The following is a 25,863-nucleotide window of genomic DNA, read 5'->3' as shown; positions in this document are numbered from 1 at the left end:
TGCACTTCCTGTGCCGCCCCACAATGCGGCCAGTTGGCAAGCGGATTACTTTGTGCTGAAGGCATTCAAGACCCAGCAGACTCAAGAAAAGTGTTTGGCCGAAACCGGTTTGGCTCAGTGGATAGAGCATCGGCCTGCGGACTCAAGGGTCCCAGGTTCGATTCCGGTCAAGGGCATGTACCTTGGTTGCGGGCACATCCCCAGTAGGGGGTGTGCAGGAGGCAGCTGATCAATGTTTCTCTCTCATCAATGTTTCTGGCTCTCTATCCCTCTCCCTTTCTCTCTGTAAAAAATCAATAAAAATATATTTAAAAAAAAAAAAAAGAAAAGTGTTTGCACTGAGAAGGCAAGCCTGATTATCTTGTTTACTGCATCATTCCATTTTTTTTTAAAGTGGGGAATATGCATTACTTTTACGATCAGAAAGAAAAGTTACTTTTAAAGCATGACAACGAGTGACACTGCTCTGGGCACTATTCTCCACGCAGGTGGGGCACTTACTTGGCACACTGCTGACTTTCGGAAGTGGTGTTTTCCTGCCCAGGCATATTTTTTATTACATATAATGGAACCCTCAGTCTAAGAATGAGTTAAAGCAGCAGCAAACAACAAAGCTACATCCAGCCCAGGGCCCCCCTGGAGAGCCTGCCCCTCCCCAAGGACACCCCCACCCGCCAGCAATCACTGATTCAGCGAAAACACTTGGCTCAACAGTCCCAGGCCCAGCAGCACGTGCTTTTATCACTGGCAGGTAGAGGTTTGCCATGTGCCAGGCTCTCCGGTGAGCATTTCACATGATTAACTCATTTTACCCCCGTGATGACCCAGGAAGTGGGCAGACAGTCCCCCCTTTTCCCTTTTTATATGACAAAGCACACTGAGGTGAATTTCCCCAGGGATAGAGCTGGGTGAACCCCAGGATATTCCTACAGCCACAGGCCCAGAATTTTTGGTGGCAGACCAAAAGGGATAGTCAGGGTGAGGTGAGGGAGGATTAGGAAATCCAGGCTAACCCTGTTCTTTACTCTCCCCTCCTCCAGAGAACTGGCCCTCACCTAGTGACAGCTAAGCGGGGCCAAACTCCACTCTGTCCCTACATTTGCTCATATGACCCCTGGTGGACACAGAGGTGGAGGAGGCAGAACCCACCTCAAAGCCTGTAGCCGGTTTAGGAACTCCAGCCCCTGCCCTTTGAAAGAGCAGCCACCACTGCCCTGTGAACCAGAAATGCGAGCCTATTTCTGGGATACTCCCCATTCACCTCCCATAAAGCTGGTGGGGAGGGAGAAGAAGCAAATGGGTATTTTTATTGCTGTTTTTTTTTTTTTTAATATATTTTATTGATTTTTTTACAGAGAGGAAGGGAGAGGGATAGAGAGTTAGAAACATCGATCAGCTGCCTCCTGCACACCCCCTACTGGGGATGTGCCTGCAACCAAGGTACATGCCGTTGACCAGAATCGAACCTGGGACCCTTGAGTCCGCAGGCCGACGCTCTGTCCACTGAGCCAAACCGGTTAGGGCTATTTTTATTGTTTTAAATGTTTTTATTGATTTGAGAGAGAGAGGGGTAGATAGAAACACCCATCAATCAGCTGCCTCCTGCACACCCCTTACTGGGGAAACCTGGTTATGGGCCCTGACCAGCATCAACCTGCAATCTTTCTGTGCACCGGAGAGGACCAGCCAACTGAGCCGAGCATGGTCCAGGGCTATTAGTACGAGTTTTAATCCATTTAAAATTACCCACTGATGCTCTGGCCTGTGTGGCTCAGTTGGCTGGAGTGTTGTCCCGTACACCAAAGGTGGCAGGTTCAATTCTTGGTCAGGGCCCATAACCAGGTTGCAGAGTCGATCCACAGTTGGTGTGTGTGTCAGAGGCAATCGATGGACGTTTCTCTATTTCTCTCTCTAAAAATCAATTAAAAAAATTTTTTTTAACTACCCATTGACACTGAAGGCCAAATATGTACTAGTAAAAGGCACTATTCTGCTGAAACCGGTTTGGCTCAGTGGATAGAGCGGCGGCCTGCGGACTCAAGGGTCCCAGGTTCGATTCCGGTCAAGGGCATGTACCTTGGTTGCGGGCACATCCCCAACAGGGGGTGTGCAAGAGGCAGCTGATGGATGTTTCTCTCTCATCGATGTTTCTAGCTCTCTATCCCTCTCTCTTCCTCTCTGTAAAAAAATCAATAAAATATATTTAAAAAATAAATAAATAAATTTTTAAAAAGGCACTATTCTAAGACTAGAGCAGAGGAGATTATCACAGCCCCCAAAGAGCTCCCCTTTCTGCAGGGGCACTGGCCTGCTCATCAGATGCTCCTTTATCTCATTGCAACTACAGTAAGTAATCATGCCCTGGCCTCCGTACTTACGTCGGCCCAGATTCTCCACGCTTCTCTTGCTTTCTTGACAGTCTCTTCATAGTCAGCCACACTCGCCTACATTAAGAATTAAGGGGGGAGAGGAAGGTGTAACAACAACAACAAAAGAATTAGGTGGAGACAAAGGGAAAAGAAAAGTGATGGTCTCCTAAGAACAGACTATTTTAGAAAAGAATTGGAAATCTCTGGGTGGCCCTAAAATTTGTGGTTTGAAATTATTTTCATGGCCCATGCTTCCCAAAACTCGCTGCAACCCAGTAAGACACGTAGAATCTGGGTGTGCTTTTTGTCCGTTAGCCGCATCTCAAACAACACCTGAGGCGTATTGGGATATCAGAACCTCGGGCTCCAACCCCGACTTATGAGGTCAGAACCTTCATTCTAGGCGTCCCCAGGTGATTCAGAAGCAAGGGACCCCTCTCTCCTAGTCCTCCTTATGGTTCACCTTTTCTAGGGCACACACATCTCCACGGGGAAGAGTGGACAGTCTCTTAACTGTCAATGAAAAAGAAACAATGTTCTTTGACGTTGTGATTTCCTATTGCTCTTGATCACTCCCAATCACTCCAGGTAGACTGCATGAAAAATAGAAGTACTTACCTGTCGGACTCTTGCTATTGGCTCATTGTTAGCAGGACAATAGGTCGTGATCACCTAAAAACAAAACAAAAAAAAATGACAACCACATATTGAAAATGTAATCCCATCCAAATTAGGGGAACAGACCAAAGGAGAGAAGGAAAAAGGGAGGAAGAAGAAAAAAGCCTAAGATAAAATATCCAATCTCGGAGCGTTAACTTCTGTTACAAATAAGCCACTCTACAAAGCTTTCCATTTTGACCGAACATTGAGAACCATCGTTCTGCAAAACCCTCTCTTGCCATCTAAGTATTAGGTACATCGACACAAATCTAAATGTCACCTGTTATGTCGTCCCCTTTTTCCATTAACAGACCAAAATCGAGTTTTACTTATTTTCTCTCCCTTACTCTGCCCACCCTCTGGTCATGAGATAAAATAGCCAAATCCAAACAACTATGGGAGAGGCCTGTGTCCACACAAACTGAATCGATCCACAGAAAGGGGAAAAAAAAAAAAATCAAGGCATAACTACTATGAAACATTTTCTTTAAAAAGGTCTCCAGGAGGAAACATATTATCCAAGAAGCTAAGGATTACATGCCATAGGGAAAAAACAAAAATAGGAAACTACCAACTGAGTGGGGGTGTATTAAAACCACCTGAATCTCCCACCATCGCTAAAGGGAAGGCGTTTCCTCTAACAGAACAGGTTCATTATATAACATGCACAACGTGTGTTGCATGTTATATAACAGTTTATTCCAAAAACTTTCTTCCCTAAGCGACTCTCAAAAAATCTAGCCGATACGGCCAAAGCCGGTTTGGCTCAGTGGATAGAGCGTCGGTCTGTGGACTGAAAGGTCCCAGGTTCGATTCCGGTCAAGGGCATGTACGTTGGTTGCGGGCACATCCCCAGTGTGCAGGAGGCAGCTGGTCGATGTTTCTCTCTCATCGATGTTTCTAGCTCTCTATTCCCTCTCCCTTCTTCTCTGTGAAAAATCAATAAATAAAATATATCTTAAAAAAAAAAAACCCTGTTTAAAAAATCTAGGCGATACGTGCTTTGCCTTTCCATCGTACCCGCGAAAACGTTTTATTGAGCGCTAACTGGATGCCGGGCACGGTGCTAGGCTCCGGAAAGAGAAATGCGGAAACACCGGTCCTCGAGGAAAACAGCGTTTCAGGGCCCGAGCTTGCAAACGCCACAGGGACTCAGAAAAGAAGACAATGCAACACCGTATCGTAGACCATCACCCCTGGCGCAGATGTCGCACCTGAGGAGCCACGGTCAAGCACAAAATTAAGGTCACGTCCACGGGTAAGCGAGGGCCATTTCTCACTGCAGGTGGCAGGACTCGGCCTCAGGCTTGCAGCAGGCGTGAGTTTAACCCCGACCAGCGCCCACAGGGCATCGACTCGACTCTCCCCAGCGCACAAGGGCCTAACATCCAGGGGTATTCTTAAGGCGCCCTACTCGGAAAAAAACACACAAAAAAACACTTTTCCTGTGGAGTTTCGAAACTTTCCACCCGGTCCCACCGCCGACAGCGGCAGCGGGGAGGCGGGCCGCGCGGAGCCCGCCCGGCCTCCCGCAGCGCGCGGAGCGGCCGAGATTTCCCCGGGCGCCCGCCTACCTCGCCCCGGCCTCCCCAGCTGCCGTGATACACGCCCTCGTTCTCCTCGCGGAGCCCCAGCTCCTTCAGCCACGCGTACTGGGGCTGGTGGATGAGCAGCGTGGACATGAAGGCGGCCGGCCTGCTCCAAGGGCCCGAGGGCTGGCTCCGCCTGGCGACGTGCACGCAGAGGTGGCCGGGGACGCGCCACATTCTGAGCCCGGGACGCGGGGCCCGAGGAGCCGCTGAAATAGGGCCCCGCCCCCCGCCCGGGAGAGCCCATTGGGCCGGCCCGGCCCCGCCCCCCGCCCGGGAGAGCCCATTGGGCCGGCCCGGCCCCGCCCCGGGACACGCCCTCCCGCCTGCAGGCCAGCCCCGGCCTTCACCCCGGGTTTACTTTAGGGCTGGAACAAAGCGGGGGACGCAGGGAGGAAAGAGACGGGTGCTGCCCTCTAGTGAGAGATGCCGGAAACCGCGAGCCCAGCGAGGAATTCTTCCCAGCAAAATGCTGGCTCCCAAGCACAGGAGATTGGAGCAAGGCTTCTCGGGCTGCAATGTGACCACCGGGCCATCACGTCCGATGCACATTCTGAATCACTGATTCGGGGCCCGGTCTGAGAATCAGCATGTCTACCCAGCTCCCAAGTGATAGTGGCACTGCGGTTCTAAAGAGGAGTTGTTTGTGGGGTGTGTGTGTGTGTGTGTGTGTGTGTGTTGGGTTTTTGTTTTTGTTTTTGTTTTTGTGGAAGGAGTAAGAAAGTTGTTTGTTTCCACTGATTTGTTATATTACAAATTAGAGTTTTTCTAATTAATGAAAAAATGTTAAATTACAGTGTTTCCTCCTAAATATTTACCTGAATATATTCTTGCTTTTGAAGAACAAAGACAGTTTTGATCAATTTCCTTCATTCTCAGTTTCTTCTATCTTCCTGCAACATCCTTTCCACTCACACTCCCCTTACCATCGCATTTCCCATCTAATTCCACCTAGATGGGCCTACCCTATATATGGGAAATACTAAATGATTTGAAAATGAGTTCATACACACACTCTCAAATCAACTGGATCAATAGGTGTTTCAGTGAGTCCCAACCTATTTTTCAAAAGATTCCTTTTCACTACTTGCCTGGGGCCTTTTGCATTGCAGCCAGACAGAATAAGTGACTCGAGGCTTCTGTATAAACCCTGTGTGGTCCTCCCACTGCGTGTGCCCTTACTGTTCTCTCCACCTGCCAAACCCTTCCATCCACCTCTGCATTCAAGCTTGAGCTTTATCCGTTCCACCCCGATGGCATCAATAAATTCAGCAAATACTTGGCACGTATCAAGCACCTATCAAGGAACTGTAATAAGTGCCAAATGACACTTCTGTTTGTAAATGTTACATTTTTCCCTGTTAAGGCAAATACCGTCTCTGACTCATCCTTACCTGGCTCCACAATTCCCATCATTGTATTAGGTTAGGACCATGCCCACCTATATGAATGAATGGATGAATGAATGAACAAATGAATCTTTGAATACACCTCAGGAGTAATAAGCATGGATACCCTGTCCAGCATTAGTAATCTCTATCAACAACCGAACTATTATCTTCCATCTACCCCTAGGATTGGGCACTAATTTCCTTCATTTTATTTCTCAGATATTTTAACTGAGAATTTAATTCTTCTCCCTTTCTAGCTGCCAGCAAGATTCTTTGTACATGTATCCCAACAACACACCCTTCCTTCGCTTCTCATTTGATTCAAAAATGAAAAGACATTTACAGATGTGGTAAATTTTAGGAGCAATGCATAATGCCCTTAGGAAGTGTTAGCTTTCTTCTCTTCGCTAAGTCAAGGCTCGGTTCATGGCTGTCAACTAGATCTGGGAAGATACACACCTGCAAATGCTGTCATTAAAAATTAGGATCACATCTCTCTTCCACCTCCTTTTTTCAAAACTCTCCCTTAGTTCTGCTCAACAGGCGGTCAGGAAAAAATGAATTTTGATGGGGCAGAGCAGGAAGAGATAAAATTAAATGAATCATATAAAAGCACATTCTATATAATAAAAGGCTAAAATGCAAATTGTCTCCTCGACTGGGTGTTCAACTGTGAGTTCGACCAGGGAGTGGGGCCAGCCAACGGCCCACATCCCCTCCCCCCGGCCAGCCCCCACCCATCGGCCAGGATCTGGACGGGCTGGCTGGACCCCACCTATGCACGAATTCGTGCACGGGGCCTCTAGTTTCATATACAAAAGAGAATTAAATGAATCATATATGAAAGCATATGTAAAAATTCCAAAGTACTATAGAAATTTAAATATACTCACTGACCTCAGGACACCTTGAACCAATTCCATATTAAAAGTGGCAGAGTTATGTTCACAGCAGCACAATTTACCATAGCTAAGATTTGGAAACAGCCTAAGTGCCCATCAGCAGATGAGTGGATTAAAAACCTGTGGTACATCTACACAATGGAATACTGCGCTGCGGTAAAAAAGAAGGCATTCTTACCATTTGCAACAGCATGGATGGAACTGGAGAGCATTATGCTAAACAAAATAAGCCAGTCAGAGAAAGATAAATATCACATGATCTCACTCATTTGTGGAATATAATGAACAACATAAACTGATGAACAAAAAAAGATCCAGAGACAGAGAAGCATCGATCAGACCGTCAAACCTCAGAGGGAAGGTAGGGAAGGGTGGGGGTAAGGAGGAGAGATCAACCAATGGACTTGTATGCATGCGTATAAGCCTAACCAATGGACACAGACAACATGGGGGTGAGGGCATGAGTGGGGGCGTGGGGGGGCAATGGGGGAATAAGGACACATATGTAATACATTAATCAATAAAGAAAAATATATATACTGTATATATATATATATTTTTTATATATTTTATTGATTTTTTACAGAGGGGAAGGGAGAGGGATAGAAAGCTAGAAACATCGATGAGAGAGAAACATTGACCAGCTGCCTCCTGCATGCCCCCTACCGGGGATGTGCCCGCAACCAATGTATATGCCCTTGACCGGAATTGAACCTGGGACCTTTCAGTCCGCAGACCGATGCTCTATCCACAGAGCCAAACCGGTTTCGGATATATACTGTATATATTTTTTAGAAGTGGCAGAGTTGCCCTAGCTCGGTGGATGGAGTGTTTGGCTCGGTGGATGGAGTGTCGGCCTGTGAACTGAAGGGTCCCAGGTTTGATTCCGGTCAAGGGCACATGCCCGGGTTACGGGCTCGGTCTCTGGTGGGGGCTGTTCAGGAGGCAGCCGATCGATGATTCTCTCTCATCATTGATGTTTCTATCTCTCTCTCCCTCTCCCTTCCTCTCTGAAATCAATAAAAATATATATATTTTAAAAAGTGGCAGAGTTTACAAATGGTCAATTCTGCTTTTAAAATGACTTATCAAAGGCATCAAAGGTAGTGATTAAAGCAAGGACTGGAATTACAGCACAGGTACAAATGACCTGTGCTTAGGATATCCTCAGTGAATGCTAGCCGGCTTCATTCTTCAAAGATAGCTGGCCAGGAGGCAGAGAGATGTAATCTAAACATATACACTTGCCTCAATGCAGCAGTAGATTGGAGAAATCATCACAACCTAGGATGCAATTTCATTATTGCAAACTGGGAACTTGACTCGTCACAGCATGCGTGAGTGACACTATTGTTCTGGGCAGACTGATATTAACCCAGTTCGTGAAAAATGATGCTACAACTAGAATGCTGGTGTATTATTTCATAGGAAAAATTATCCTCACAAAACCAACCATTCACATCCTCCGATCACTGCCTTCTCCTCCAGGATACAAACTACCTATCTGGTTGTTTAATGAGCCCAGAATCAGAAGAGTTGTCAATTAACAAACAATAAATGATTTCAGTGAGGGTAATGGCATCAGGCTAAGGCAGTCTCCCTAATGTGTGAATTAATTTATAGATTCAAAGCAATCCTAATCAAAACACCAGAATTGGTTAGCAGATTCTAAAGTTTAAATGAAAATGCAAAGGATCTAGAACAGCCAAAACAATTTTGAAGGGAAAAAATGAAAAACAAATGTACATAATTTTAACACTTGTTATAACAATTTTACAATTATTATAAAGCTATAGTGATCAAGAAAGCTTCACATTGGTATAAAGATAGACATAAAGATCAATGGAACTGCCCTAGCCGGTAGCTAAGTGGTTAGAGCGTGGGCCCATGGATTGAAGGGTGGCAGGGTCTCGGGTTCAATTCCGATCCAGGACATGTGCCTTGGCTGCAGGCTTGGCCAGGGCATGTGTGGGAGGCAACCAATCGATGTGTCTCTCTCTCTCTGTGTCTCTCCCCCTCCCTTCTACTCTCTCTAAAAATCAATGGAAAAAATATCCTCGGGTTAGGATTTACAAACAAATAAACAAACAAAAAAAGATCAATGGAACTGAATGGAGAACCCAGATATAGACATTGTATATATAATGAAAATTTCAATTTTCAGTGAAAGTATCAAGGAAATTCAATCGGAGAAATGAGTCTTTTCAATAAAAGGTGCTATAGTAATTGGATATTCACATGCAAAAAAAAAAAAAAAAAGAACCTTGACTTTTACTTCACACTATATAATTAACTCAGAATGGACCATAGACCTAAAAGTAAGAACTAAAACTTCTAGAGGAAAACACTGGACAAAATATTTCAGGGGTGGGAGGACTGTTCTATGCCTTATAAGATATTTAGTTGCATCACATATCACATAGTAAAATGATAATTATAGCATGAAATTTGACTCCTACATTACGCCATACACAAACCCATTCCAAGGCAATTGCAAGTCTTTGTGTGCGTTAATCCTCACCCGAGGATATTTTTCCATTGACCTTTTTTAGAGAGAGTGGAAGAGGGGGAAAAGACAGAGAGAAACATCGATGGCCCCAAACAAGGTACGTCAGTGACCTTGACCAACTGGAATTGAACCCGGGAACCTTTGGTCCGCAGGCCTACGCTCTATCCACTGAGCCAAATTGACTAGGGGATTGCAATTCTATGTAGGAAAGGTAAAACAATAAAGTTGTCTAAGAGTTAGGAGACCCGGAGTCAGGCTTCAGCTCTTCTCTTTTGAAGAACCTCATGGAACGTTGTAGAAAACCCCATATTTGAGGGGAAGTCCTTTCGGTTGGTTTGAAATCTCTTTAAAGCCCCTCAGACTATGTGGAAAACACCCTTTGGTAAACAGAGTTGCTCTCTCCCTCTGGAGGAACAGGGTCTGCCCTGACAATAGAGAACACCCTTTGAGGGGTGTGACCACAAGCATTTGAGGCTTTGGGGCCACAGGTGTTTATTGGTACTCCTTTGTGTGTTCAGCAGCCATGTAGACGAGTGCCCACTGATCCCTGGACGAGAGGAATGAGAACTACAGAAAGTCAAGGCCTCAGAGAAATGGTCCAGCCGTGTTTTTCTGCATCACACCTCCTATTTACAGATCCTGAAGCTGGAAGGTCTTATGGCCACAGGAGATGCTTGTGTGCCCCGGGGCTGGCCTGGTAAGAAAAGGGGTTAGAAAGCTCAGGGCATCTTTGAGGTTGTTTACAACCCCCAGTTTGGGAACTCTTCCAAGTTAGGATTCCTGCACCCCCTCTGCAAGGTTGCACAGGTGGTGGACCGTTTGGGCCTGAAAGTTTGTATCTTCTCAGATGTTTGATTTAACTATCAGAAAGTTGCTTGCTTTTTGTTGTTGTTTTTTGTTAATCTTCACTCGAGGATATTTTTTCCATGGATTTTTAGAGAGAGTGAAAGGGAGGGCAGAAAGGAGGGCGACCGTCTCTTCTTGTGGAGACCGATTTTGGCCAACATGTGGCAGTGAATGCATGTTTTATGCAAAAGAAGAATATGGTATTAGTTGCTTTCAAGGAATTCTGGCATTGTATGTCCATTTTTGTAGAATTGTTACTGGACTTATAATTACTTACTAAATTCCAATCAGGTTTGGTAAAATTAAATAAATTAAAAACAAACAAGCAAACTCAGCCCTAGCTGGTTTGGCTCAGTGGCTAGAGCGTCAGCCTGCGGACTGAAAGGTCACGGGTTCCATGCCAGTCTAGGGCACATCCCTGGGTTGTGGGCTCGATCCCATGTAGGGGGTATGCAGGAGGCAGGCGAGCGATCAATGATTCTCTCTCATCATTGATATTTCTATCTCTCTCTCCCTCTCCCTCTCCAAAATCAATAAAATGTCTTTATAAAAGGAAAGATGTCAACATCATAAAAAAATTTTAAAAACTCAGCTCTATTAAAAAAACATAAAATAGTTGTGTAGTCTCTTTTCATTTCTCAAAATAAGAAATTGGACCAAGTGATTTCTAAAATTCCTTTATGTCTTAAATTCACATTTCAAAAATCTATATTCATCTTTTTCATATAGTCTAGAAATGTATCCTAAGGAAATAATAAAACAAATTTGCAAAAAAAATACGTGCTAGTTGCAAAATTGGCTATAGCATAAATGTGCACTATCAGAGACTAAATAATGGGGCCTCCATGCAATGGAATAGTAGGGAGTCATTAGAAGGGAACCAGATCTTTGTATTTTGCTATAGAATGGTGTCCAGGATAACTTGCTATATTGTTTATTTTTTAAAGCAAATTACACAATACTGAAAGGTACAAATAATAAGATCCTCTAAAATATTCAATAACTATTTCTTGATCATCTATTCTATACAAGAAGTCACTGGGTGGAACACAGGGGGAAAACAACACTGAATAAAACAGACATTTCAGGCAAAAAATAAAACAAATACACATCTGACTACTGATGTCAAGAAGAAAAAAGGGGTTGAAGAGTGATATTAGAGGTTCCTATTTTGGGGTGGTCGAAGAAGCCTCTCTGAGAAGATGGCATTCAATCAGAAACCTGAATCATGTGCGACAACAACCCGTGCAAAGAATGGGGTTTCAGGGTGTTGGGAGGGGTCTGTCTGGCTGCGGGAACAGCAACTACAGAGGCCTAGAGCCTGGGAAGAACAAAGGGTGCCTGGGGAACGCCTCGAGCAGCGCCACCGCGTCCGGGGAGCTGGGAGCTGGGAGCTGGGAGCTGGGAGCAGGGAGCTGGGAGCTGGGAGCTGGGAGCTGGGGGCTGGGGGCTGGGGGCAGGGAGCTGGGAGCTGGGAGCTGGGAGCTGGGAGCTGGGAGCAGGGAGCTGGGAGCTGGGAGCTGGGAGCTGGGGGCTGGGGGCTGGGGGTGGGGGCTGGGAGCTGGGAGCTGGGAGCTGGGCAGGGAGAGGGGGAGGGGGGCAGAGGCGCGGGCCAGCGGCCCCGTTGGCCAAGCTGAGGACTCGGGTCTCATTGTGTGGAGGGAAGCCCCTGGGGGGTCGGAGCAAGGCAGGGACCTCAGGTTATGGCTTCCCAGGAAGCTACGTGTAGATTGCGCAGAAGCAAGAATGGAAGCCAGACGTCCAGCCGGGGCTTCAAGTGAGGGGTGAGGCCAAGGAGGGATCCCCGGGGGCCGCTGTCCGCGCACAGACTTAGGTTTGCACGGAAACCGCGTCTGGAGGAGAACGCGCCGAAGTGGTGGGGCAGCAGGGCACGCGTTTTCCCGGAGTTCGTGCAAGTGAGCAGTTTGCAGCGATCACGCACATCCATCTGCCTTGGGCGGGCGTCCCAGCGAACCTCTCTTACCCCCCCCCCCCGCCCCTCCCCTCCGCAGCCGCCGGGCGGGAGCAGCCCCTCGCGGGGGCGCCCGAGAGGCCGCCGGCCGGACCCGCCCGCCGCCGCCGGAAGTGCTCACTCCACCGCCGCGCCGAGCCGCGGGAACATGGCGCTGGAAGCCGGCGACATGGAAGATGGGCAGCTTTCCGACTCGGATTCCGACATGACGATCGCGCCCTGCGAGAGGCCGCTGCAGGTGCCGGTGAGCGTGAAGGGCGGGCGGGGGTTCCGGGCCGGCGCGCGGAGCCCGGGGCCGCGGGGACGGCGCCGGCGGGCGGCGGCCGCGGGCCCTGCGCACCGGGCCGGCGTCTCGCTGCGGGGAGGGACCCGCGGGGCCGCGGCCTCCGGGAGGCCGTTTTCTCTCCGCTCTCCCTTTTCCTAAACCTACCGAGCTCGCCGCTGCAGCGCCGCTAGGCCGTCCCGGGGGGACACCGGCCCGAAAGCGCGTGGGGCTCATTTTCGCGCAGAGCCGATGGGGGAGATCGCGGATGGATGGGGAGCGGAGATCATCACCTGCTCACAGCCTGGTCTTCCATGTTCCCACCCGACCCAGCTTGGTCATGCGGCGTGTGGCCCTGTTTTCGTCCCGGTGTCCCCGTTTTGTGCATGCGGGTGTGTCCCGCCCCCCCGGGCTGAGGAACCAGCTCCGAGCCGGCCTCGGTGCCGGGCTGCCCGCTTCGGATCTTGGCGCCGGGGCCGGGGATGTAGCCTAATGAACGCACGTGTGTGCGGGCTGAGCAGGGCGGAGGGGCGCCGCTGATGGCCGGGTTGTAGGGATCCAGGGGCGCACGCTGCCTGGGGAGTGTTAGCTGCCATTGTGGTTTGAGGACGGGAAGACGGCTCTGGCCGGTGTGTGGCTTGGGCTGCGGGCTCCCTCCCCGGTCGGGGGCGTGCAGGAGGCAGCCCACGGAGGTTCCGTTCTCACATCGCGTTTCTCTCTCTTATTTATTTATTTATTTATTTCCCTCTTTCTCTAAAAAAAAAATCAATAAAAAGACTTATTTTAAAAAGATAGGAAAATTGCCTAACTGATTTTATAACTCACCCCACCCCCATTTCTAGCACGTAACAGTTAAACAAATACTTCTTTCGTGTGTAGTACAAAAAGCAAAGGTGATTCTTTTGCATTAAAATGACACCGAGGTATTTTTGTTTTTCAATGTCTTTCAGGTTATTTTACAGATTGGCCGATGACTTGGCAAATTTAACGCCGTGGGCCCTGATTTTGTTGTTGTTGTTGTTGTTAATCCTCACTGGAGGATATTTTTTCCATTGATTTTTTAGAGTGGAAGTGAGGAAGGTGAGGGTGGGGTGGGGGGAGAGAAAGACAGAGAAACATCGATATGTGGGTTGCCTGCATGCGCCCCAACCAGGGCGAGATCTGAACCTGCAATCCAGGTACTGCGACCCTGTGGTGTACAGGCCTACACTTGTCACTGTTGAGCCACACTGGCCAGGGCAGGGCTCTGCATTTTTTTATTTTGATATATTTCCTTGATTTCAGAGAGAGAGGGAGGGAGAGAGAGAGAGAGAGAGAGAGAGAGAGAGAGAGAGAGAAAGAAATAGAGAAACATCAATGATGCAAGAGAATCATTAATCGGCTGCCTCCTGGGCAACCCATACTGGGGATTGAGCCTGCAACCTGGACCTGTGCCCTGATTGGGACTCTAACCATAACTTCCTGGTTCATAGGTCACTGTCCTACCACTGAGCCACACTGGGTGGGCTTAAAAGTAGTAAGTCCGGGATTCCTACCCATAGTTTACTATCTAATCTAAAACTATAGTCACAAAACCATGAAAAGGAAGTTGAAGTGTTTGAATGAATGAAAGGCATATTTGGGAAGAAAACAACAAATTCTGGCCAGGCTGGTGTGGCTCAGTTGGTTGATGGAACGCCCATGCACCAGGAAGTCACTGGTTCAATTCCTGGTCAAGGAACCTGCTGGGTTTCAGGCTGGATCCCCAGTGGGGGATGTGCAGAAGGCATCAGATTGATGTTTCGCTCTCACCCATGCTTCTGTATCTCTCTCCCTCTCCCTCCTCTCTGAAATAAAAAACATATTAAAAGAGTGAAAACAAATTCTGTTTTAACTACTAGTAACAATTAGTGTGTATATCCTTTTCAAGCATTCTGACAAGAACTGAAAAGATTGCAAACCTTCTGAAGGTGAGAATGAAGGGCTTTGGTAATGTTTAGAAGGAGGCCTTAGAACTAAGTTCTGCATTAGCTCTATAAAGAATAATTTATGCCTTTAAAATTGGAAATTCCATATGGACCTTTAGAAAAGTAGGGACTGAATTGGTTTCATATATATATATATTTTAAATATATTTTATTGATTTTTTTACAGAGAGGAAGGGAGAGGGATAGAGAGTTAGAAACATCGATGAGAGAGAAACATCCATCAGCTGCCTCCTGCACACCTCCTACTGGGGATGTGCCCGCAACCAAGGTACATGCCCTTGACCGGAATCGAACGTGGGACCTTTCAGTCCGCAGGCCGACACTCTATCCACTGAGCCAAACCAGTTAGGGCGGTTTCTCATATTTTTGAAGATCAGTTCTTCAAAATGGTCCAGCTGAATCCCTAAATAATTTTTCTTTAAAAAGCACATGGTGAGTGGCGTTGATATGTTTTGTGGAATTGATTTATTTCCTTTCTCTTCCAGAAAGCACTGGTTGGGGACAGTGCGGTGAGGCCCTTCCAGGGCACTGCAGCAGCCTATGCACCCGTGTCACATTATCGGACTGTTAAAGGTGTAGACTCAAGTGAAGAGAGTTTTTCTGATTCAGATGATGATACCTCTCTTTGGAAACGCAAGCGACAGAAATGTTTCAACCCCCCTCCCAAACTAGAGCCTTTTCCCTTTGGCCAGGGCAGCCAGAAACCACCTTTTGCTGGAGGGAAGAAGGTTAACAACATCTGGGGCGCTGTGCTGCAGGAGCAGACTCAAGATTCGGTGGCCAATGAACTCGGTATCTTGGAAATGGAAGGCACTATTGACAAAAGCAGACAATGCGAGGCCTACAATTATTTGCTTGCTAAGAAACTTAAGAGGGAGTCTCAAGAACAGACAACAGAATTAGACAAAGAGCTAGATGAATATATGCAAGATGGCAAGAAAACAGGCTCAAAGGAAGAGGAAAATGGGCAAGGTCATCTCAAACGGAAACGACCTGTCAAAGACAGACTGGGGGACAGACTAGAAATGAACTATAAAGGCCGGTATGAGATCACAGAGGATGATTCTCAGGAGAGAGTGGCTGATGAAATTACTTTCAGGTGAGCATTTAAAATTTTCATACAAATGACCTCTTGACCAGCTATCTTCCATTTATAGGAAATAAAGTAGATTCCAAATACATTAATGATAATGTTCCTTTTTAAGATTATTTTTTTAAATGTAAGGAACGAACTCTGGGCTTATTTGGTTGTGTGAATATATTTGTATTTTATTAAGTTTGGACAGATTGATAGAATAATTTTGCAAACTTTTATGAACTCATAAGCAGCTCTTTCCATTTAGTGCTATAGAGCTCTTTAGATAAAAAAAATCTTTTTAAATCATGTGTGGGGGGGTTTGAGTGTTTTCAAGCATTCATTACTTGTTATATGATTCAGGCATATTGTACATAGAGTAAAATGTACCCATTTCAATCAGGTGTTGATATTTTTGTAAATTTATCAGTTGTACAACCCTCACTCACCATAAACCACTTTCAAAACATTTCCATCACTCCAATAAGACCCCCCTCATATACATATGCCCATTTAAAGGTAACACCTGTTCCCATCTCCAGATAACTGCTAATCTACTTTCTGTAGTTATAAATTTGCATTTTATGGACATTTCATATTAATAGAATTATACAATGTGTGGTCTCTTGTGCCTGGCTTCTTTTTACTTAGTGTAATGTTTTATTTATCTCACACACACACACACACACACACACACACACACACACACATATCTATATTGAATGGCTATTCCACCTTTTGGCTACTCTGAATAAGGTTATGAACTTTCACATGCAGGTCTTTGCACACGATTTTCATTTCTCTTGGATAAATTCCTCGGAGTAGAATTGCTTGATGTAAATTAACATTGCATGTATTTTTAACAAGTTCAAGTTTTGTTTTAACTTTTCGTAAGTTCTAAATCACCAATGAACAGTGTCACGAATTTGAAAACAAGTATGATTCAAGAGTAATATAGCTAGTAGGAAAACAAGCATTTACTTTCCAGGCAAGCCTGTCAATACTGGATTTTTAAACTTCTGAGGAATTTGGAATTTGAGTGCTGGAAAGGAACTTAGATTTTGTAAACCAAAGTTTTCACTTTGTAGAATATGGAAACTGAAGCCCAGTAGTTGCGTGGCTTGCCCAAAGTCACAGATTTTATGTGTCAGGCCTGGAATTAACTCTGGTTCCTTTTTCCTAGTCTAGTGCTCTTTGCCTCCTATTGAGAAGAAACAGGAAGCCAGGCCTAGTTAGGGAACTGGTAGACTTCTGCAGTATTAATCCTCCTTCTCTAGAGTGTGGGCTCTGACATTACAAGTGTTACTTGGGCTCCTGGTTTTTTTTTATTTTTATTTATTTTTTTTATTGATTTTTTTTTACAGAGAGGAAGGGAGAGGGACAGAGAGTTAGAAACATCGATCAGCTGCCTCCTGCACACCCCCCACTGGGGATGTGCCCGCAACCAAGGTACATGCCCTTGACCGGAATCGAACCTGGGACCTTTCAGTCTGCAGGCCGACGCTCTATTCACTGAGCCAAACCGGTTTTGGCTGGTGTTATTTTTTGTTTGTTTGTTTGTTTTAAATGTATTTTTATTGATTTCAGAGAGAGAGAGAGAGAGATAGAAACATCAATGATGAGAGAGAGAATCATTGATCGGCTGCCTCCTGCACGCCCCCTACTGGGGATCAAGTCTGCAACCTGGGCATATGCCCTTGACCAGAGTTGAACCTGGGACCCTTCAGTCCGCAGTCTGACGCTATATCCACTGAGCCAAACCAGCTAGCTAGGGCCTTCCTGGTGTTTTTAATTCTGAGTGGTAAAGTGAAAGTAATATTACCTCTTTCTTAAGGTTGTTGAGAGAATTAACTGAGATAATGCATATAAAGTTCTTAGGATTGTGCTTATCCTGTAAGTCATCATTGAATATTAGCCATACCTTTTGTTCTGAAGTGGGGAGCTTGTGAGGAGAAAATCCTATCCAGATATCTCTAAAGTTAGGAGAGCTAACTTCAGTCTTAATAATTGAAAGCTAGTATATGTTATTTGTTTTGACAGGAGTGGACTGGTTTTATCTTTTGCTTTTAGGCTTGCATTCCCCTCAGTGTATGTGCACATTTACTTTTAAAATAAATGTCTTTGTTAATTTGGAAGAGAGGAAGGGAGAGAGAGAAACATCAATGTGAAAAAAATATGGAACGCTTCACAAATTTGTGTGTGATCCTTGCGCAGAAGCCATGCTAATCTCTGTACCTTCCCAATTTTAGTATGTGTGCTGCTTAAGCAAGCACTGTGCACATTTACTTTGAAACCCACCATAACCCAATAAAGCGAAGTGAAGAGGCCAGTTATGAGACTGCAGATGAAATCTTGAGGTTACTACTCCTTGGGTGACCCAAGATAGGAATGTCTCCAGGTCATCGATTTCAAAGTTAAATATTGAAGATTTTTGAAAAGTAAATGTTATTAGAATAGGACTTAAATTCTAGTTGACGACTCAATGAGACTAAGGTAGATTTCTTCAACTTTATACAACAAATAAAGAAGTTAATATTACTTTATTTGTTCCTTATCAGGTTGCAGGAACCAAAGAAAGATCTGATAGCCCGAGTAGTGAGTATTATTGGGAACAAAAAGGCAATTGAACTTCTGATGGAAACTGCTGAAGTAGAACAAAATGGTGGCCTTTTTATAATGGTAAGACTAAGAGCTTCATTGTTTTCATTTTTTAATTGTGCTTAATATGACTTTTTTACAAAATTAAATTGTCTCTGATTGTTGGATCATAAATTATTGGTTTGAGATTTTAAAAAACTTTGTTAACAATGAAAACTGAATAAAAAAGTAAGTATAGTCAGTTTTAATACTTAGAAAAAAATATGTAAATTGTAGCCTGTTAGTGTGCAGACAACATACTAACCCGTAGCTCAAATTTTAAGAATATGGATTTTGGAATTAAGGGATTCATTGTTTTGAGTTCGGGGTCTGCAACTTACTAGGTATGAGATTTGGCTAAGTTGTTTGACTTCTCTGAGCCTCAGTGTCCTCAGCTGTAAAATGGCGATTAATGCGAGGATTAAATGAGATGATACACATGAGGCGCTTATCACAGGGCCCAGTACTTAGCAGTGATGAACGCAAGTGTTACTTTTGGTTTAATTCATGCATTCTTCAAAATTGGTTCTTGGGACAAAAGGGAAAAAACATTGTTATGTAAAATGCACAATAGATACACAGTATATCTGTGAGTATTAAAATGTCATGGGTGGTGGGGTGAATAGGAAAATGTCTAAGGGCTCCTTGTAGTGGGGGAAACAATTATGGAAAAAACAGCTGAGAAACACTTTACTGTTTCAGAATGGCAGCAAGAGCATCCTCTGGCTGGGGCCAGGTCCCAGGCAGCGCCAGTTTATCCCATAGAATGATTTTGCAGATCTCACGTGACTCAGCTTTCACCTCCGGGTGAGGATGAAGTTTGAATGGCTTCCTTCTTATTTACTCCTCGGAAATCTGAATAATAACATCACAAGAGAGTAAATCAATATTATGCTGTGGAAACCAATTGGAATTGATAGCACTGGCTGAGGAAACAGACTGTGAACATAGATTACTGAAGTAAAAACTAAAACCAATTGTAATAGTCTGTACTGGCCCTTCTGTTTGTGTCATTGTTAAAGTACTTTGATTTTCATTTAGTTGAGCACAAAGTTATAGGTTCATCAATGTTTTAATTCTATAGTAATGTAATAAAACTTTATATTCCAGCCAGCTAATGCAAATCTACTGAATGTTGGGAAGATAGAAGTCCAAATTCACTTTCTTTAGATGCATTCTTTCCTTTTTATCACTGTGTGCCAGGCACAGGAAGCTTATATTGTAGTGGGGGGGGTGGGTGGAGGAAGACAGTCTGTGAAGGGTAAATAGAATATCTTTAAGGATATTAGACGGTGATAAGTGCTGTGGGGAAAGAAAAAGATCAAATGTAGGTACAGAGAGGCAAGGAGGGCATTGCCGTTAAGCTGGAGTGGTCAGGGTAGACCTCATTATCTCCTTAGGCACATCTCTGTTGACAAGGTACTTTGGCCATTCCTGAGAAGAGTCTATAAAGTATATTTTTTCTGTTTCTTTTTGTAGAACGGTAGTCGAAGAAGAACACCAGGTGGAGTTTTCCTGAATCTCCTGAAAAACACTCCTAGTATCAGTGAGGAACAAATTAAGGTAAAAATGATAATGTTCTTGACTTTTCATAATAACTTGACTTCTATTCAGCCTCTTAACTTCATTTTTTAAAGTATACATATATATATATTTGATATCAGAGAGGAAGAGAGAGAGATAGAAACATCAGTGATGAGAAAGAATCATTGATTGGCTGCCTCCTGCATGCCCCCAAAGGGGATCAAGCACATAACCTAGGGCATGTGCCCCCTGACCGGGAATCAAACTGTGATCTCCTGATTCATAGGTTGACACTCAACTACTGAGCATGCCGGCCGGGCCCTAACTTCATTTTCTGCTAATCTTCATCACTTGCTCTGTCTTAAATTGACCAATTTTGTCATAGTCTCCTTTCAAATGAAACCTGTGCCTTTTGTAAAACTCCGCCTCTTTTTCTTCCCTTTCAGAACCAAGATCGAGATTTCTTTTATGGCATCTTTTCCTGGTTTCTTAGCATGTAATTATTTTCTACCCTCCTACAACTATTATTATTGAAAAATTTTAAACATGCAGAATAAATGAAAGAATAGAATGAATACCCATATATCCTCCACCTAGATTCATGGGTTGTTGATAGTTTTAACAACCTTACTTTACAATGTTTTGGTACCATTTGGAAATGAGTAACATCATGACACTCAACCCTAATTACTTCAACAAGCCTCTCTCAATAAAGATAATATCCTACATAGGCATACCTAAGAAAAATGAAACAATTTCTTAGTTTCATCCAACTTCTAGACTACTCCTATATCATGAATTGTCCCAAGAATCTATTTTCAACTCTTTTCTCCCTCCAAAACAGGATCATGTCCAGATTTCCACATTCCATTTTATTATATCTTTTGCTCTTTTTATTCCCACATTTCCCTCTATGATTTAGATCTTTTGAAGAGTCTTAAAGAATGTACATTCTGGTGATTGTCTCCTCATGGGTTTTTTTGTTCATCCCACTCTTCCAACATTTCTTATAAACTAGAAGCTAGGCACTTCAGTATTCTTCATCGTTTTTGTGTTACTAGAATGTCTTCTATGGGAATTTACAATGTGGGTGTTTCGTAGCTCAAAATTTGATATCTTTTGTTAATTAAGGAACATGATTTTCATTTAGCAGATACATTCGAGTCTAACTTCTTACATTGGAAAAATGTGTGTACATGCAACATAGCTGCTATATATATATTTTTTAAAAATATAGTTTTATTGATTTCAGAGAGGAAGGGAAAGGGAGAGAGAGAGAAACATCAATGATGAGAGAATCATTGATCGGCTTCCTCCAGCACGCCACACACTGGGGACAAGCCCACAACCCGGGCATATGCCCTGACTGGGAACCGAACAGTGACCTCCTGGTTCACAGGTCGACGCTCAACCACTGAAGCCATGCTAGCCGGGCCATGCCTGCTATATTTGAGAAGTGTTGTCTTCTCTTTATTACTGCAGTGGGTGATAAAATAGGAATATGTTGTTGCCATACTAATTATAATGCTAATGATGAATAAATAAAAGCTATTTTTCTTGAGCTGATGTGAGCATATTTTGCATCTGTTCCATGTTGTTGTTTTTCCTTAGGTTTTCTGCCTGTTCACTTCCGAGTCACTTTTTATTTTTTTATTTTTTAAATATATTTTATTGATTTTTCTCACAGAGAGGAAGGGAGAGGGATAGAGAGTGTGAAACATCGATGAGAGAGAAACATCAATCAGCTGCCTCCTGCACACACCCCCCCGCCCCCCCCCCCCCCCCCCCCGCCCCCGGGGGGATGCACTCGAAACCAAGGTACATGCCCCCGACCGGAATCGAACCTGGGACCCTTGAGTCCACAGTCCAACACTCTATCCACTGAGCCAAACCAGTTAGGGCCGAGTCACTTTTTACAGATCTGTTATTGAAATTACTGTTGTTGCACATTTGAAATCTCTAGTCAGTAACTGCTTTCTTCCTTATTGGGACAATTATTTTGATAACATAAATTTGTAACAATGTAAATTTCCTTAGGAATGGTAGAACAGTTTAAACCTTAATGTTCTCTCTCTTCCCTCAATATAATCTCTGACAAATAGTGTGTAGTCAGAAGGAAATTCTTGGGTTTTCATTAGATAGCAAAATGTTAGTCTTTTCAGAGAAATAGTATGATGTAATGAATAGAATTCTCTAAGATTCAAAATCTAGGTTTTAATCTTAAATATGCTATTTAGTGGTTATATGACCATGAGCAATTCTCCCTTTGTCTCCATTTTCTCATCTATAAAGTGGGGAGTTTAATATGTGCTCTGCTTATTTAATAGGGCTATGAAAGGATTAAATAAAATATCTAGAAAAGCTTTCTGTACCTAACACTTGGGCAGACTTTCCAGAAGCAAGAAAGAAGAAAAGAGCATTTATTCATCCTTAGCTTGGCATTGGGCCAAATACCTATATGGCTTCATCAATGATGAGAGAGAGTGATTGATTGGCTGCCTCCTGCACGCCCCCCACTGGGGCTCTAACCTGCAACCCGGGCATGTGCCCTGACTGGGAATCAAACAGTGATATCCTGGTTCATAGGTCGACACTCAACCATTGATCCACCTTGGCCAGGCTATAGGAACATTCTTAAAAGGATTATGCTAGCCCTAGCTGGTTTGGCTCAGTGGATAGAGCGTCAGCCTTCGGACTGAAGGGTCCTGGGTTCGATTCTGGTCAAAGGCACATGCCTGGGTTTCGGGCTCGATCCCCAGTAGGAGGGGACGTGCAGGAGGTAGCCGATCAATGATTCTCATCATTGGTGTTTTTTTCTTTTAAATATATTTTTGATTTTTTTTATGGAGAGGGATAGAGAGTTAGAAACATCAATGAGAGAGAAACATTGATCAGCTGCCTCCTGCATACCCCCTACTGAGGATGTGCCCGAAACCAAGATACATGCCCTTGACGGAGTCGAACCTGGGACCCTTCAGTCTGCAGGCCCGACGCTCTATCCACTGAGCCAAACCAGTTAGGGCTCATCATTGGTGTTTCTATCTCTTTCTCCCTTTCCCTTCTTCTCTGAAATCAATAAAAATAAATATTTTAAAAAATGGGATTATACTATAGCCTCTATTTTTGTGAAGCAATTTTAAGGAAATGAAAATAGTACAAAAATACTATATATTTTATTTCAGAGAGGAAGGGAGAGAGACATAGAAACATCAACGATGAAAATCATTGGCTGCCTTCTGCATGCCCCCCACTGGGAATCAAGCCAGCAACCCGGGCATGTGCCCTAACCAGGAATTGAACAGTGACCTCCTGGTTCAATGGTCAATGCTTAACTATCAAGCCATACCAGCTGGGCCGTACTTTTAATTTTTGGTTTAGAAAATACAAAGTCAGGTGTACAGCTAAACGTTCTAAAATACATACAACAGACTGCCACAACAAAGAATTATCCAGCTCAAAATTTCAGTAGTGTCAAGGTTGAGAGACTCTACCTGGAATGTATTTCAGTGCTGTATTATTTTTGTGCTTTGTGATAAAAGTTTCTGACAAAGATTTACATTGTCACGTGAATTACAGTCATGGTTTTTTTTTTAATGTTTTGTTGATTTTTTTACAGAGGAAGGGAGAGGGGGAGAGAGAGTTAGAAACATTGATGAGAGAGAAACATCAATCAGCTGCCTCCTGCACACCCCCTACTGGGGATGTACCCGCAACCAAGGTACATGCCCTTGACCGGAATCGAACCTGGGACCCCTGAGTCCATAGGCCGACGCTCTATCCACAGAGCCAAACCGTTTAGGCTACAGTCATGTTTTTTTAAGCAATGGATTTGTTCTTGCATTGTGTAGGTTACATTATCATACTTAATCACACAATTCAGGAATGGCTCCGTTTCTTAGCATATGATTATGATGGTATTTCAAAGTAAATCTTTACTCCAAAGATGAATTATATTTTGTTTAAATGCTAAACAACATGGTTTTCCTACAGTATGTTTCCAGTTAGAACCCTTTAACTTTAGAGATGATGTGTTATGGTATAATACGCATGGGCCCTAGACTGAACACTAGGATGAGTTTGATTCATAGTTTCATCCTCTTCTTGCAGTGGGGACTTAATTAATATCTTGGACTCTGTATACAATTGTCAGTTTAATAATAATGGCTTGTTGTTGTTTTTTGTTTTTTTTTTAAAAACATATTTTATTGATTATTTTACAGAGAGGAAAGGAGAGAGATAGATAATTAGAAACACTGATGAGAGAGAAACATCGATCAGCTGCCTCCTGCACACCCCCTACTGGGGATGTGCCCCGCAACCAAGGTACATGCCCTTGACCGGAATCGAACCTGGGACCCCTCAGTCCGCAGGCCAACGCTCTATCCACTGAGCCAAACCGGTTTCGGCGGCTTGTTTTGTTTTGTTGTTTGTTTGTTTTGTGTGTGTGTGAGAAATGGAGATAATGTGAAGGGTCTGCCTTGTAATAGATTTTTATTACATGGTAGTTGTATTAACTAAAGTTGTGCCTCTATTTAGGACATTTTCTACGTTGAAAATCAAAAGGAATATGAAAATAAAAAAGCTGCTAGGAAGAGGAGAACACAACTGTTGGGCAAAAAGATGAAGCAAGCTATTAAAAGTCTGAATTTTCAAGAAGATGATGATACATCACGAGAAACTTTTGCAAGTGACACGAATGAGGCCTTGGCCTCTCTCGATGAATCACAGGAGGGACACGGAGAAACTAAGTTGGATGTAGAGGAAGATATTGAGGTTGATCATTCTCATGATTTAGACATTTTCTAGTACATCTGAGGAATCCTCCTAAAATAATATTGTAATACATCATTTCTACTGATATGCTTTGTTTTACTTTGCACTGATTAACATGAATATCTGGAGAAAAAGATCTGTTTTTTTGTTTTAAATGAAATTGAATATGGGCGGAGATTGGTAGAAACTTTTGCATTTTCTTGTGTCTGACAAAATACTTAAAAAGTATATATAGCCGAGAATTTAATTTCTCGATCTGTTGCATGTGCTATGACTAGATGATAATCAGTTTTGTCCAGGTCATTATAACATGCCATTCAAAAGTTTGTTTTCTTTGTCCTATTTATCTTTGCAGTGAATTATGACTGATTTTAATACATTCCATTAAAAGATCCTAGTAAGATACATAAATTGTTAACTATTTATTACAAATGCATCCAAATTTAGTATGTCTGTGTTTGAAGAACTCTTAGGCTATTTCAAGGATAGTGATTAAAATTCAATTATGTTTATTCTGATGGGCCTTCCCACTTGTTTGTCCAGAAGTAAATAAACAGCAGAAGCTTTTCGAAGATGTATTGATTCATAACTTAACTTTGGTTTGTTTGTCTTTTTTATTTTATTTTGTTTTTGACTTATTAATTAACTTGGTCATACACTAAATACTGAATGTGATCCATACCTGTGTAATTAATTACCATGGATATTTAAAATGTTTTCAGTGGGGCCTGCTTGTTTTACCTTATGTTAAGGAAGTATTAAAAATATCACATCTGCATGGATTTTCCAAGTACTCATTTTTATGAAAGGAATAAACCTTCCAAAGGTAGGTTACTTAAGATGTTCCAAGAATTGATGATAGTTTATAAAATAGATTAAGCAAAAATATCTAGGAAGTGATTACAAACAATTCTTTTTAGGCAATGTACTTAAACTCAGTCATTCCTGAAATAATGGTCATTGAAGTTGGATTAACGAATCTTAAGTGGGAAAAGAAAAGGAAAATGGTTATTGGTTGCTTTTTATTCATAAAGAATGCAAAAATAAAATTAGTATTGGCAGTCCTTAATGAGATTCAAGTGACTATTCTTTCAAATATATTTTTATTGTTGATAGTATTACAGATATCTCCTATTTTTCCTTCCTCCTCCCAGCCCCTGTGACTTTATCTTTTAATCTCAAATATTCTCTCATAAAATTATTATAACCAAGGAAAGGAAAATATTTTAAATTGGTAACTGGATATTGGCTCTGGGATTATTTTTTAGAGGTTATTTTAAAAGTACAGTACAATTGGAAAGATAATTGACACTCAGAAATCTAAATCCCACATATTCATATAAAGCTGACTTTTCTAGTGAAAGTTACAGTTTTTGAAGGGCATTAA

General features: G+C 43.3%; 2 protein-coding genes, 1 long non-coding RNA gene and 1 other non-coding gene across 9 annotated transcripts in view; 1 reads left to right on the top strand and 3 right to left on the bottom strand.

Annotated features, from left to right (window-relative positions):
* Positions 1-4,819, bottom strand: part of ALDH7A1 (aldehyde dehydrogenase 7 family member A1) — a 61,379-nt gene extending 56,560 nt beyond the window's left edge. For all 5 annotated transcript variants that reach the window (XM_054714944.1, XM_054714942.1, XM_054714943.1 and 2 more), the window contains exons 1-3: positions 4,604-4,819; positions 2,988-3,041; positions 2,379-2,444 (exon numbers count right to left, since the gene is read on the bottom strand). In XM_054714944.1, the coding sequence (XP_054570919.1) occupies positions 2,379-2,444; positions 2,988-3,041; positions 4,604-4,795 (312 nt within the window). In that variant the 5' untranslated portion in view covers positions 4,796-4,819. The remainder of the gene's footprint in view (positions 1-2,378; positions 2,445-2,987; positions 3,042-4,603) is intronic.
* A 7,480-nt stretch (positions 4,820-12,299) lies between these two features.
* Positions 12,300-25,545, top strand: PHAX (phosphorylated adaptor for RNA export). 2 transcript variants are annotated; one of them, XM_008141357.3, is made up of 5 exons: positions 12,300-12,482; positions 14,953-15,566; positions 18,101-18,221; positions 19,659-19,742; positions 24,240-25,545. In XM_008141357.3, exons 1-5 carry the CDS (start codon positions 12,387-12,389, stop codon positions 24,507-24,509), a joined length of 1,185 nt encoding a protein of 394 aa, XP_008139579.1. In that variant the 5' UTR covers positions 12,300-12,386; the 3' UTR covers positions 24,510-25,545. The 2 variants fall into 2 exon arrangements, with proteins under 2 accessions (XP_008139579.1, XP_054570916.1); XM_054714941.1 differs by lacking the exon at positions 12,300-12,482 and adding an exon at positions 12,796-12,892.
* Positions 17,712-17,815, bottom strand: LOC114231615 (U6 spliceosomal RNA). The gene has a single exon (XR_003617601.2). It is a non-coding gene; the product is annotated as a U6 spliceosomal RNA (small nuclear RNA).
* The window catches only part of LOC114231505 (uncharacterized), an 88,464-nt gene continuing 80,832 nt past the window's right edge, over positions 18,232-25,863 (bottom strand). The window contains exon 3 of the long non-coding RNA XR_008555800.1: positions 18,232-19,034. This is a non-coding gene — a long non-coding RNA (uncharacterized LOC114231505). The remainder of the gene's footprint in view (positions 19,035-25,863) is intronic.

This window comes from Eptesicus fuscus, chromosome 4, assembly GCF_027574615.1.
Source record: "Eptesicus fuscus isolate TK198812 chromosome 4, DD_ASM_mEF_20220401, whole genome shotgun sequence".
NCBI lineage: Eukaryota > Metazoa > Chordata > Mammalia > Chiroptera > Vespertilionidae > Eptesicus > Eptesicus fuscus.
Note: the sequence above shows the minus strand (reverse complement) of the source record. Positions and strands in the feature narration are given on the sequence as shown.